This window comes from Miscanthus floridulus, chromosome 13, assembly GCF_019320115.1.
Source record: "Miscanthus floridulus cultivar M001 chromosome 13, ASM1932011v1, whole genome shotgun sequence".
Classification (NCBI taxonomy): domain Eukaryota; kingdom Viridiplantae; phylum Streptophyta; class Magnoliopsida; order Poales; family Poaceae; genus Miscanthus; species Miscanthus floridulus.
Genome location: NC_089592.1, coordinates 8,654,393 through 8,669,114, shown reverse-complemented (window position 1 = coordinate 8,669,114; position 14,722 = coordinate 8,654,393). Strand labels below are relative to the sequence as shown.

Here is a 14,722-nt window from a genome sequence, read left to right as displayed (position 1 = left end):
TATCAAGTATTTACTGATTTTTTTTTACTAAAAAGGACAAAACCACTCCAAACCAAGGCAGAGAGGTAATTTGAATGGTTTCAAGAGTTTATGGGGTAAGATATCTGGTTTTAGAGTTTAAGAAGGAAAATTAGACTACAATTATAGTTTAGGGAGGCATAATAGACTTTTTCCATTGCAGTTCTAGGCCGAGAACTCTTGCGAGGCCCATTGGGCTGAACCTGATCACCGGCCAACTCTGCTTCAGGGCCGCCGAATGCTTCAGCTTGCTCTGAAAATAGCTGGCACAAAATAGTGGCTGCGTATTTTAAAGAGATGAGCATATTAATTGGTAAAAATTATGGTAATAAAACGTATAGATCAATTGAAACGTATCAATGCAAATATATCACTATTTTATTTGCATTTCTAGGCAACACTACAGTGCAAATATATCACTCTTTCAGTTGTATTTTTAGGCGACATTACAGTTATCCCAAACGAAACCCATGATGCAAGCTCAACATTCAGTTCATGGTACCAAACTTCGCATACCGATCCGGCATCCCTGGTCTTGCATCTATTCAGGAGCCCCTCCCCCAGATGACCCTAAAAAAATGATACCAAACTTCGATAAAACAGCCTTCAATCAGCGCTTCATTCCAAATTTCTGTATGCATCAAAGGAAGGAAAAGACATGTACACCAGGATTACATATTATCACAAGACATGGCTTCAAGTTACCATTCATCATACATAAAGCATATTACATTTCAGCAAAATCACCATCAGCAAGCAAGAGCAAGTGCTACCCAGACTCCTTGCTCGTCTTTCAAGTGCTCCTAATAGTCCTTGGATCAAGACACTGACCCGCAGACTACATGTTAAGATGTGGCATGAGCATCTCAGGAAAGCGGGAAAAGACCATTTTACCTCCTTTCATTTGTCCTCTGATGATGAAACCGATACTGTCATCAGTGGATCACACAGCAGAGAGAACCCGAGGCTCTGTTGAAGCTTCACAGCCCATCATGTACCCCGTATTTACATGTCAGCCTCTAAAATGTTCGGTAACAAGTAACTCGAGGCAAGCAGCCATCCATGGGGCACCTACATCAGCATTTACTTGATCCTGCCCAAAAGAGCTGCTCATATGCAGTCATCAAGGCTACATAGCTAGAGAACTCTGCTGATGAACAACAGCCTCAGGAAGATGTGCTACTTCACTGAGGAGACTTTGACGAGGCGATTTCTTCTAGGCGCTTCCATCTAGCCTCACGTTTTGACCTCACGCCAGCTTCTTGAGCTTCCTCTTCCTCAAACTTCTTGCGACACTCCTCAAACAGTGTTGGGTCATGGTCCATGAATATTTTGCGAACATTTAGACTCAAGCTTTGAACTGCCTGATTCCAGTGGCCTTTCGTATTTCGTTCTAACGCTGGAAAGATTATGGGCAGTATAACCTTACTGTTCTGTTTGATCAAACCCTCAATATGATCGTTGTTCCATAGAAAGAGAGCCCTCTCTGCCACCTGTGGAACAAAAGAAGAAATTATATAATGTTAGCTTCTGTAGAAAACAGTTGGATGGAATCACAACAAGACATATCTTGTTTTATGACTGATTCTGGGAAAGCACCCAATATGTCATCAGGTAAAAGACCATGGAACATATGGTTGTTCTCAACCGTGAGAAAACGCTCCATGAGTTGAACATGATTTTCTGCGGTCAAAGAATCAACTGTTCGAAGGGCGGGCCTAGTGCAAGCGGTAGAGTCTTACCGCCTGTGACCGGAAGGTCCCGGGTTCGAGTCGCGGTCTCCTCGCATTGCACAGGCGAGGGTAAGGCTTGCCACTAATACCCTTCCCCAGACCCCGCACAGCGCGGGAGCTCTCTGCACTGGGTACGCCCTAAAGAATCAACTGTTCATGCCTTCTGGAAACTCTTGAAACAAGGAAACTCGGCCATGACTACTTATTTCCTCAACTGCCTCACTCAGGCAAGAAAAGTCATTTAATTGGAAGACGTGAATTGGCATGCTCCATAACAGACATGCAGTTTCATCAACCTAACAATTGGGTGCACTGAGATGATATGGAATGAAACAAAGTTTGTATGTACTCTGTGTTTGGCATCCAACATGGAAACCATATAGTGCTACCAAACAGTAAAAATGAGAAGCACGTAAGCCATCATTTAAAATAGGCTGAGCAAATTGTTTGACGCTAACAGGGTCTTACAGAGATGCAATATAATGGTATGAAATTGAATTATGACGACAATAATATTGGCTTTCATATAGCAAACTAGACTTAATCCAGCAGGAACCATTTTTTACAGTATTTTCTCATCACTAACATTTCCCATGCTTCTTCCAATAAGTATAACTCTCAAGATACTTGAAGAGAGACTAATTTTGTCATTATGGTATGGAATCCAAATAAATACAAAGGCAGTTTCAAATACCAGTTAGAATTAACAGCCTAACTCAACAAGGAACAAATAGAAGAATAAACAGGTCCAGTGACGATTTGATTAGAAGAAAAAAATAACTATTTGGTTCTGGAGTAAAAATAAAAAAAATAAACGAAGTGGGTACTGGACAAAGTTCCCACACTACTAATATTCCATCACGTGGAAGTGGCAGCTAGTAAGAGGCTCAAGGTCAATATGACTATTTATGTATCAACATCAACAGAATAGTATGCACTTTACACATATTGCTTGCTACAGCTTAGTTGACTTGCACTTATAAACGAATAAATGATAAGAGTCATGTCCCAAGCAATAAGCCAGAAATCAATGATAATTTGAAGATGAGAACTTCCGTGAGCTATAAGCACATATTCTATGTTTATGGTATAATTGGCAGTATGCTATCCCTTCTTACCTGAAAGTGAGAACTGCTTAAACAGCGGGCAATCTGACGAAAAAGTGGCACCATACACCTCTGGAACTCTGCTGGCTGTGTAGCTTCCAGCACCTCCTCTAGCTCACCCAAAAACATCACCTCCTTTGAGCTATTTGTGATGGGCCAATACTTGAGTAAACCCCTTATGACAGTATCAGCAAGCTTGCAATCTTTCTCAACAAACTGAGTTACACAGTACGACAGTTGCTGATGGTACATGGCAACACATTTCGGTTTGTGGAGCGGAATCAGTGTTCGGACCAAAAACAATTTGTGCTCTTCCTTGAGCGGCAAAGCAAAGCCATTAATTATACTCCCCAAAATCTCTAACAGCTCTGCGATACCATTATGCTTCTCTGTCTCAAATATAAACCTGTAGAAGATATTATTAATCGCCTTCCTAATGAATGGGCGGTGCACCATGAACTTGCCATATATCCTGTGAAGGATCGTCTTCAAGTACTCCCTCTCCCTAGGATCCTCCGAGTCAAAGAGATCAAGAAGCCTGATAATGAAACCGTGGTCAATGTATCTCTTGGCCAGCTTCGCGTCCGTCTCGGGAGACTGAATAAACCTCAAGAACAGCTCATACACAATCTGCAAGTGCGACCATGCCGGGTCCATGACGGGCTCTTCCTCCTCCATATCGAACGACTCGAGCGCCTTGTTCTCTCTCGGGGCAGGGGTCGGCACCCTGAACAGATTCACAGACACCATCCTGATGACCTCCTGCACGACGTGCTCCGGGAACTTGCCCGTGGCCGAGGTGATGTAATCCACCAGCTCAAGCAGCGTCTGCCTCTTGACCTCCTTCTCCCGCACGTCCTTGGTCGGGTCCACGAAGTCAAACACCACGCAGCACATGGCCAGCTTCCTGAGGAACAGCCCGGGCTTCTCGGACGCTGGCACGTCCCTGAAGCTCGGCAGCGCCTCGTACCCTGCTGATGAGGCCACGAACCCGTTGCTGACGCCGGCGCCGAGGCCGCCGGCCCTGGCCGCGTCGCTCTGGCCTGGATTTGTGGCCGTGGAGGCGTAATTGCTGGGATTGACGAGCCTGCTAGACATGGTCAAATCGGTGGTGGTCCTCGCATCGGACGTCGGGCTGGGCAGCGACGGGCCCGCGCCGGCTAGCTCCTTCTCGCCGGACTTGGCCGGCTTCTTGGGAAGCCGGCCGAGTATTTGCTTAATCATGACGGATTGTAAGTGTATGCCCCGAACAAGTCCCCCCACCCCCGATCAAAACCGCGCTAAAGAAATCTCCCCAAATCCATAATTCCTCCACCTGAACAAATCGAACACCGTCAGAAACAGAAACGAAAATCCATAATCCCTTCACCTGAAGCAAAATTGGGGGCAAAACCGCACCTAGGGACCGAATCGACGCCTCCGGAGGCGAATCTGCGATCGCCGCCCTCGAAAAAACGCGCCTTCCGACGAGAAAACACGATCAGGCGCAGCAATAAAGGGGCAGACCGCGGCGGAGTGGCCCGGGAGGCGAAAGCAAAAGGGCCGGCGGGGAACGAAAGCAAAAGGGCGAACCCAAGAAAAAAAATCGCGGCTTTGTCACGAATTTCCGCCGGGAGTGGCCCGGGAGGCGACGCGAGAGCCCGCGAATTGGGCGGATTTGTTGGTGCGGGAAGGTGTGGGGGATTGGGGTGGAACTCGCGGAGGCGCTGGTGCGGTCTCTTCCCGGCAGCCGGTGCAGGGGCAGTGGAGGAAGGGGGAGACGGGACGACGGGGAGGGGGAGACAGGCACAGTAGGTGGTGGGCGAGCGAGAGCCAAATCGGGCGAGGAAATTAAAGACGACGGCGAGGTCCTTTTTGGTTGGACCAAGTCCAAATTTCATCGTGAGAACGGATAGGCTCCGTCGGCCGTAAATATTCTTGGCGTACGTGTTTTGCGATGCACCCCGCGCTGAAGAATTCCCCCTCCACGTTCATTTGTGCCACGAAATTTATTCTCCTGCATAATTGCTCGTATCTTCTTCCTTTGTTTTTATTGTTGCAAATCTTCTCAATCAAAGTATCGAGACGAGGTGGCAGAGTTTATACGCCTTTTAAAGATTGTTTTACGAGTGTTGATCCGCCAAGATTTATTCGACATAGATGCTTAGGTCATTTTTGGGTCCACCTAATCAGCTAACAGCTAATAGGTAACTTATTATTAATTATTAGCTGTGTTAATCAGCTAATAGCTCATTGTTAGCTTGGTGGCAGATAAGACACTAGCTAGTTTATTAACTGAGGATCTAAACGGACCTTTAATACTGAGTGTACGAAAAGATTATAAACCTCGCGTTCGAGAAGTCAAACAATTTTAAATTTGATTAAATCTATTAAAAAAACTATTGACATTTATTATATTATTAGATAAATAGTAAATTTATTTGAAAACATAAATATTAATACTATTAAATATATTCAAACTTAAGAAAATTTGATTTGGTCCATATCTAATACTCCATTGTTAGGTTTTGGACAGGAGTAATGTTTTATGACAAGACGACAAGATTTTGTACAACATACATGCCTTGATTTGGTGAAAATTTAAGCATGTAAAAACTTACATTCAAAGACAAGCTTAATTTTACCAACAAGCACTTCTAAAATTATATTAAACCAGTAGTCAGGACTCATACATACGTAGTCTTAAAATATAAAGAGAGAGAGAGAGACTCATTCATCGGTAAGATTTAATAATGAAAAATGGGTTGCACAAAGAATACCATGTCCTGATGTCCCTTAGATCGTGGTACCCTCGGTGGGTACCCAAAAGGAAAAGGAACAAGAGGCACTAAAACAAACGCTAATGGGAACTCATGTAGAGAATCATAGATGGATTAAAAAAAAACAGACAAAAGAAAGAAACCAATGGTGCCCCACTGAGCCGATGCGGCCGGTAGACCCGTGGCAGGTCCAACTAGCACCAGCAGCACCATTGAATTGACCGGCGGCAGCGGCAGTCTCAGATCTCCACCGCTCAACGGTCTATTGAGTCCTTAATATGCGTCCTGATAGAAGGCGTTCAACCCTAATATAATTGGTGGGCCCCTGTTATACAGCACTATAAAAAGAAAGGTGGGATTAGGGCTCTAACTACGAGGTTGACCTGAGCCACCGTAACCACCTACAGAGAAACACTAATCCGATCTAAAGAAGGGTGCTGCCAGCGACGGGAAGTCCCACCGATTCCGTCGTTGCCTCTGCAGTGCCACCACCAGGACGCTGTACCTCGCGTCGCCATAGGGACTGCGACTGCACTTCATCTTCGGTCGCTGCGGGCGCACTAGCTACCAAGGTACATCAACAAATATTTGTTTTACCCACTAGATCTACACCTAGAGTTTAGAACATCCTAACAATGGTATCGGAGCCAAGGTTGCCAGTGTGTATATCTAGTATGGGGTAGAGCATTGAAAAGAAATTAAAGAAAGAACAAGGGTTCGATCCATTTCGGATTGAAACCCTAACCCTAAACGGGTAAAAGAAAATGAAAAGAGACCAAGGGGTGGCAGACGTCACTCAACTCCCGGTCACCACCACCACCGAGCGGGGAAAGATGCCGCACCGCCGTCTTTGCCGACACGCGGTAAGAAAAGAACAGAGCCGAGGTGAGAGATTCGGTTTTCGGATCTAAAAGAGGGTCACCGAACCCCAACCCTAACAGGGTGAAGGAAAGGAGTAAGAAGTAGGACTCGGCTTCAAGAAGAACCCGAATCCGAGCTCGAACCCACGAAGAACTCGCTGGGGAAGATAAATAGTGACTCCAGTGAGTCAAACCCTAACCCTGTTTCCGCTAATAAAGAAATTGTTTATTCTCTAGTTATTTTTAACTAACATGATATTTAATTGAAGAAAAAGAGATTATGACATGATTATGATGTTGTTATTTTCTGACCAACGTTGTTAATAACAATATCGTAATCAACCAACGTGATATTTAATTGGAGAAAAAAAGATTTTGACATAATTATGATGTTGTTATTTTCTGACCAACGTTGTTAATAACAATATCGTAATTTTAATGATTTTATGTATTAATTCTATTTCTGCCCAACGTTGATGTAGAATTAGTATATAAGAACAGTTGTAAATTTTAATGATTTTATGCATTAATTCTATTTCTGCCCAACGATGATGTAGAATTAGTGTATAAGAACAGTTATATGTTTTAAATTTGACCAACGTTGGAATCAAGGCATGCAATTGTTGTTATTTTTTATGTTAAGAAAAAGATTGATCTGGCCTTCATCTTAGCTGAGGTGGATTGGGTAGTCACCTCACCATGTCTCACTGAGCCTGTGGCACCGGTGAGAGAGACAAACGAGGCTGATGCCGCTTGGGCAACTAAAGAGAGGGATTTTGAATTTCGAAAGAGGTCCAATGACCTTGAGCATAGGAAGTGGGTCACTGCCAACAAGAAATGTTTGGCTGTGATAAAGAACACGATTAAGTCGATAATTGTGGGCTCAATTACAGAGTGTGACATGTTCACTGAGTACCTTGATAGAATAAAGAGTCAGTTCACTAGCTCTTCAAAGATATATGCTAACTAACTAATAAAGCAGCTGGTGATAGAGATGTACTCTAAAAATGATGGTATAAGAGAGTACATACTATTTGTTATCACTATGTGATGAAAGTGAATGTTGTATGCGATGATGGAAATGTTGCATGCGATAATGAGAATGTATCCTCGTCTGCGGATGTAAACAGAAAACGAAAGAGAGCTCACGATGCGTCGTTGAAATTATGGCACTGTCATTTAGGCCATATTTCGAGCGAGAGAATAGAAAGACTAGTTAAGAATAATATTCTTCCTCCATTAGAGTTCTCAGATTTCGAACAATGCAGAGAATAGATAAAAGGAAAGTATGAAAGATGCCAAACGAAGCGCAGGAATTTTACAGATTATTCACATAGACATCTGTGGTCAGTTTCCTGTAAAGAGTGTGGATATTTATGATTCGTTCATAATGTTCATAGATAATTACTCCCATTATGGCTATATTTATCCAATCAAAGAAAGAACAGAAGCATTAGATAAATTTAAGATATTTAAGACAGAAGTTGAAATCCAACGCAATTTAAAGATTAAGATAGACAGGTCCGACCATGGGGGGAGTACTACGGTCGGTATACCCCATATGGCCAAGTTCCTAGACCTTTTGCAAGGTTCTTACAGGAGAATGGTATAGTAGCCCAGTATACTACACCGGACGAACCTCAACAGAATGGAATAGCTGAAAAACGCAATCGTACCCTGATGGATATGGTGCGTAGTATGATAAATTACTCCACCTTACCATTGAGCCTATAGATGGAGGCGTTAAAACCATCATTCATAATCTCAATAGAGTACCAAGTAAGTCGGTGCCCAAAACACCGTATGAGTTGTAGACAGAAAGAGTACCCTCACTAAACCACTTACGTGTGTGGGGGAGCCCTGCTGAGGCTAAAATATTTAACCCAAATATTGAGAAGCTAGATCCCAAAATAGTATGTTGCCATTTCATTGGCTACCCAGAAAAATCAAAAGGTTTTCGTTTCTACTGTCCAAACAGACATACAAATTTTGTGGAAATGAGACACGCTGTCTTCCTAGAGGATAAAGTGATGAGGGGGAGTATGGTAGCTCGAGAAATTAACCTTGAAGAGAAGCGGGTGTATGTGCCCACTCCGATAATTCATGAGTCATTTTTTCTCACTACCTACTGTCGCTACACAAATGGTATAAGATACTATGGTTTCAGCACCTGTTGTTATTCCGCCTGTGGCAACAATGAATGACGATAAGGAACTTGTTCTTCAGGATTCTATAGAACCTACTGCCACACATGAGAGGGAGCAACAACAGCCTCAAACAGAAGATGTGCCAAATATGGAGGCCCCTAAAAAGTCTCAAAGAGTTAGAAAATCAGCTATTTCTGCTGACTATGAAGTATACAACACTGATGAATTTTAAATGGAGAATGATCCCACCTCATTTGAAGAAGCCATGAGAAGTGATCATTCATCAAAGTGGCTTGAGGCCATAGAAGATGAAATGAAATCTATAAATGCCAATAAAGTTTGGGACTTGAAAATAATTCCTAAAGAAGCCAAAATAGTAGGTTGTAAATGAGTCTACAAAACAAAACTTGACTCTCAAGAGAATATAGAGAGATGACTTGTGGCAAAAGGCTTTGCGCAAAAAGAAGGGATTGATTACAATGAGACATTTTCTCCAGTCTCATGTAAGGATTCCTTCATAATCATAATGGCATTAGTGGCACGTTATGATTTAGAATTACATCAGATAGATGTAAAAACGGTATTTCTCAACGGGGACTTGGAGAAAAATGTTTACATGGCACAATCGAAAGGTTTTATCATGGAAGGAAAAGAACGAATAGAATACCGCCTAAATAAATCCATTTATGGATTAAAACAAGCTTCAAGACAACGGTACTTGAAGTTTGATTAGACAATAAAGAATTTTGGGTTTAAAGAGAATGTAGAGGACAATTGTGTCTATGCAAAGTTTAAAAATAGGAAGCTAATCTTCCTTGTCCTGTATGTGGATGATATCTTACTTACTAGTAGTGATGTCAGTCTACTACTAAAGATAAATAAGTTTTGTCCTCAAAATTTGATATGAAAGATTTTGGTGAAGCTTCGTTCATTCTAGGGATCGAGATTCACCGAGATAGAAGTAAAGGGGTATTAGGACTGTCATAAAGGCATATATAGAAAAGATCTTAAAGAAATTCAGTATGCATAAATATAGGGTCCATTTGGTTGAGCTTTTGGTTTTGGCTTTTGGTCCCAAAAGCCAAAAGCCCAACCAAAGAGGCTGTTTTTGGAGCTGCTTTTTCAGAAGCAGCTGCTTTTCCGTAGTATATTTTTGAAAGCTGGTTTGACCCTGCTTTTGGCTTTTGGCTTTCTGCTTTTCGAAATTGGTCGAATAAAAAGCTCTTCCATAGTTGTTTCAAGAAAGATAAAGATAGAAGGTATATTTTATACTTGTTTAACCAAACAGCTTTCAGCTTTTCTACAGCTCACAGCCCACAGCAGCTTTCCCACAGCCCACAGCAGCTTTCCCACATCAGTTTTTTCCCACAGCCACAGCTCAACCAAACACACCCATAGCCCCTCACCTGCTTCTATAGTCAAGGGCGACAGATATAAGGATTTTCAATGCCCCAAGAACTAATATAAGATCGATCAAATGAAAGTGGTTTCATGTGCTTCAGCTGTCGGAAGCTTGCAATATGCTCAAGTATGTACGCGCCTTGACTTGGTATTTGTTACCGGGTTACTTGGCAGATTTCAGAGTAATCATAGAACAGAACAATAAAAAATGGTAAAGAAAATCTTGCGTTATTTGTAAGAAACGAAAAGCCTCATGATAACACATAGAAGATCAGATTCACTCCATATAGTGGGATATTCTAATTCTGATTATGCGGGAGATCATAGAAAATCCACGTCTGGATATGTATTCACTCTCGTAAGGGGAGCTATTTCATAGAAAAGCTCAAAGCAAACCGTCACTACATCATCCACAATGTATACCGAGTTTGTAGCGTGTTATAAGGCAACGGGGCAGGTGAACTGGCTAAAGAAGTTCATACCCGGTTTGATGGTGGTTGACGACATCTATAGACCACTTAAGTTATACTGCAATAATAATCCGGCAGTACAGTATGCTCACAATAATAAGTCAAGTGGTGCTGCCAAACACATTGACATAAAGTATTATGTTGTAAAAGATAAAGTCCGAGATCATGTCATAAGTCTTGAGTATATAAGTACCAAAAAGATAGTCACGGATCCGCTTACAAAAGGCTTACCACCCAACGTGTTCAAGGAACATATAGCTAGCATGTGTTTAAGGGAAAGCCTAAAATTCCTGGACAAAAGAAGGCCCAAAGTTAAGTATCTATTTCAGAACAGAGTGATGTATTGTAGCTGTTAAATCTATCGATAATTGATCGTGACGATGAAACATGCTCTATGCGCTAATTTGTAATGGAATGAACAAAAGTAAATGATATGAAATTAAAAGATGATAGGAGATCAAGGGGGAGAATGTTAGTTGATCTCCACTAATAGGCCAAACGACCTATTGGGCTCTTGGATCTGTACCTTGATCGGGGTCGCCCAACCCTAATATGGTTGGTGGGCTTCTGTCGCACAGCACTATAAAAAGAAAGGTGGGGATCAGGGCTCTAACTACGAAGTTGACCTGAGCCACCGTAAACACCTACAGAGAAACACTAATCCGATATAAAGAAGTGTGCTGCCAGCGACGGGAAGCCCCACCGACTCCGCCGTCGCCTCTACAGTACCACCACCGGGACGCTGTACCTCGTGTTGCCATAGGGACTGCGACTGCACTTCATCTCCGGTTGCTGCGGGCACACTAGCTACCAAAGTACATCAACAGATATTTGTTTTACCCGCTAGATCTACGCCTGGAGTTTAGAACATCCTAACAACTTGGACTGGGTCCGGTCAGTCACCCGTTCGTCTCACGATTTGTCAAATCCTAAATCAAAATCCCGTGGTCTTCGCCACGAGCACGACCCCAAATGATAAGCAATACTAATAATACAAAAAAAAATCATCACAATAATGCTCTCTCGGTCAAAGGGACGAACTATATCTTTTTCTGAATATTTGTCAGGCAGGCAGGTTTTGTTTGACATAATTCATTCATCATCATCATAAAAAAAAACAAAAACAGAACACACAAAGAAAATGTATTGGATAATGGACGGATGGTGAACAGTGATTATCACTGCTGCCTGTCACTGTTGAGAGCCCAGAAGCAAGCAAGCGAGTGCTGCTTCCAGCTAACCAATTACAAATGGGATGAACAGACGTCGCGTTCAGCTTCAGGTCCAGGGCAATGGCGATGGCAATGCGAGATATAAAGGATAAAGCAAAGGCGCAGGCTGCTGACCTTCTGCTGTGTGTCCAGTGTCCAGCTGCTTGTGCAAGCAACACTTACCTAATCCATCTCGCTTTACTCTACCTCTACTAGCAAATTTCGTTCGAACTTGGTCGCTGCGAACTGAAACAAAGGCGTCGTCGAAAACGAAACGGCCGGAAAAAAGTTAGTGGGCACGCATCGGAGTCCGCAAAGCGTTTTTGTTTTCTTTCTCTAATTCTCTATATAGTATAAAAAAGTTGTTGGTGTAGATGTTTGTTCAGAAATTGTATTTGTTTTGGCTCGATGATTGATGTAAAAAATGTCTCCTGTCCATGAAGGGTGTCTATATCTATGCAAAGTTGAGAACAGAAAAAAAGGAGGAATCTTTGAGACCATGCTCTTCGGACGCGTTAGGCCCACCAGTGACCGTGGGCTTGGTCGAGTTGGGCTGAAGTATCATGGGGCTTTGAGAAGTTCGGCAAAATCCCCAATCCCGCCCCTCTCGCCTTCTTCGGTTCTCCTGACTCCAGTCCCGACGAGCTGCGGCAGGACAGGTGTCGTGGACGCGGCCAAGTAGGGCGGCCGCGGCCTACCGAATTGAGGCTCCTAGCGGCAGGGGCCAGGGGGGCACGAGGTCCAATACGACGTTAACAACGGTGGTTTCTATCCGAATGACTTACCACCGGAGCAAAATACTGACATGATAACTTAACGAGGAAAGAGAAGCAAAATAGAGGAAACCGTTTCTTAGGAAGGAAACCATGTCTACTCTTGAATCGAGGCAGAAAGACACCGCAATTTTAGCGTTAGGAGGAAACCAGTAGTTTCTATCTAGATGGGGCCCGCCATGGCGAGCCGCGCTCACCCGTCGGCTGCCCCGCTCTCGTGCTGGCCGCCGCTCACTCGCCACTGCACGTGCTCGTCCTGGCCTCACGACCGGATCTGTGCTTGCGAGATCCATGGTGAGGGCGAGCACGAGTTCCGTGAGGGCGAGCACGAGCTTAGGCCAAGCTCGTCGACGACCAAGCTGTGCGCGCCGTCCGCGTAGCCAACGCCGTCCGCGCCTCCGCCTAGGCCACACCCACCGTCCGCCCCTTGTTGCGCCAGCGACCAATGGCCTCCTCTCCCCTCGCTGTCCTTGTTCGATGAAGAAGAGAAGTAGGAGGAGGAAAAAGATGGAGTTGGGAGAGAGAAGAAGAAAAAATGTAACATTTATTACGGAAAGAAATCAGTGCTGTGTCAGGTAATTTCTAAGAATGATTTCTTGCTGACGTGGTTATTATAAAAATTATACGTAGTTTCAAGTATTAGGACTACCCGGAGGAGCAGAGCGCCCAGCACGTGGCAGTGCCACAGTGCCCGAGCGCCCCGGCGTCCAGGACACGGACGCGCCCACGATCCCACCAGGCACCACCGCACCAGGCTTGCAGACCACCGGGACGGCAAAGACCACCAACGGTGAGGGATTTACCGAATACCGATTTGGCTTTACGAATGTGAATGTGTGCTAGTGCTAGTGATTTTTAGTTAACCATATACTTTTCGTATAGATTACTTTCGGTTTGCAAAATGAATAAGAAAACAGTTTAGTTGAAGAGTTTGTGGGATAGAATACTACTATTATGAATTATATTTAAAACCTATGCTGCTATGCATTGAATATTTTTTGGACGTCGGAATACCCAACTTCAAAATTCTGGCTCCGCCACTGTATCAAAGTGAGGAACGTTGCCACGACACCTAACTGTTAGATACTTTGGACCATCTAGGTGTAGATCAGAGGGTGATATCTTTACTAATTGAATCAAATAGACCTAGAGCTTGCTTCGGGGAAAGGAGAGAGAGAGAGAGAGATGTAGGAGCATCTGAGCGTCGGAGGGGTTGGAGGAGCTCCCTGCCATCGCTGGTTCGTCGGTGAAGCTCTGCACACGGGCAGCGACGGTTGGTGTAGCGGTGGAGACCGGTGGTGGTGGAAACGACAGTGGCGTTTTCCGCCGCTGGCAGTGCCTCCCTCTCGATCGGACTAGGGTTAGACGGTGGGGTTGTGGCGGCAGCCGTGAACCTCGTTACAAGAGCCGTTTGCCCCACCTCCTCTTTATAGACACTGTGCGACAGGGGGCCACCAGCTACTAGATGGTTGGACGTCCCCGATCAGGACGTAGTCAAGGGGTCCGTCTCGACCGTTGGGTCAAGACGGATGAGATCAATTCTAACATTCTCCCCCTTGATCTCAACTCATACTTTAACTTTAAACTTTGACTTTAATCCCTTTCACTTTTATTTGTTCCATCATAGATTAGTGCATAGAGCATGCTTCATCGTCACGGTCAATCGTCGATAGACTTAACAGCTACAATATACATCTCCGTTCTGAAACAGATTCTTTAACTTTTGGGCCTTTTATTGTCCGGAAATCATAGGCTATACCATAAACCCATGTCGACTGTGTGTTCTCTAAACACACTGGGTGGTAAGCCTTTTGTACGCGGATCCGCAAGCACTTGCTTGTTACTTTAATACTTTTAGTATGATTCTGGACTTTCTCCTTCACAACGTATAACTTTAACGTCAATGTGTTTTGGCACCACACTTGACCCGCTGTTATAGGAGCGAACTACTTAAATGGTTATTGCTGTTGTATACCATTATTAATTCCGGGTGTAAGTTCTTTTAACCATTTCGCTTGTCCTTAAGCCTCATAACAAGCTATACTGTGAGTATGCATCTTTGATGACACCACAACTATTTCTTTGGAGTTTTTCCACAATAAAACTCCAACTGCGAGTATTAGCTACTATGTGGGTTTCACTAAACATCTCGCCAAAATTTAACATTTGTACCCACAACTATTTGAGAGTACTTATTCTTTCTTACTCACCATGAGGCCTATAAATCTTTGCACAATTGCAAAA

The 14,722-nt window shown here is 43.7% G+C and overlaps 1 protein-coding gene across 2 annotated transcripts; it reads right to left on the bottom strand.

Annotated features, from left to right (window-relative positions):
- Nucleotides 1–689: 689 nt before the first annotated feature.
- On the bottom strand, nucleotides 690–4,739 carry LOC136500553 (serine/threonine protein phosphatase 2A 57 kDa regulatory subunit B' theta isoform-like). 2 transcript variants are annotated; one of them, XR_010770060.1, is made up of 4 exons: nucleotides 4,256–4,739; nucleotides 2,870–4,172; nucleotides 1,761–2,047; nucleotides 1,373–1,511 (listed from the first exon to the last, which is right to left on the bottom strand). XR_010770060.1 is itself a non-coding variant. In XM_066495927.1 (3 exons), exons 2-3 carry the CDS (start codon nucleotides 4,079–4,081, stop codon nucleotides 1,203–1,205), a joined length of 1,521 nt encoding a protein of 506 aa, XP_066352024.1. In that variant the 5' UTR covers nucleotides 4,082–4,172; nucleotides 4,256–4,724; the 3' UTR covers nucleotides 690–1,202. The 2 variants fall into 2 exon arrangements, 1 of the variants encoding a protein (XP_066352024.1); XM_066495927.1 differs by lacking the exon at nucleotides 1,761–2,047 and having other exon boundaries at nucleotides 690–1,511; nucleotides 4,256–4,724.
- Nucleotides 4,740–14,722: the final 9,983 nt, after the last annotated feature.

Excerpts from the sequence above, each read along its gene's own strand:
- LOC136500553 (XM_066495927.1), bottom strand. The coding sequence starts at position 4,081 with ATGATTAAGCAAATACTCGGCCGGCTTCCCAAGAAGCCGGCCAAGTCC. Across the intron at positions 1,512-2,869 it reads TAAGCAGTTCTCACTTTCAG|GTGGCAGAGAGGGCTCTCTT; the intron begins GTAAGAAGGGAT and ends TTTGTTCCACAG.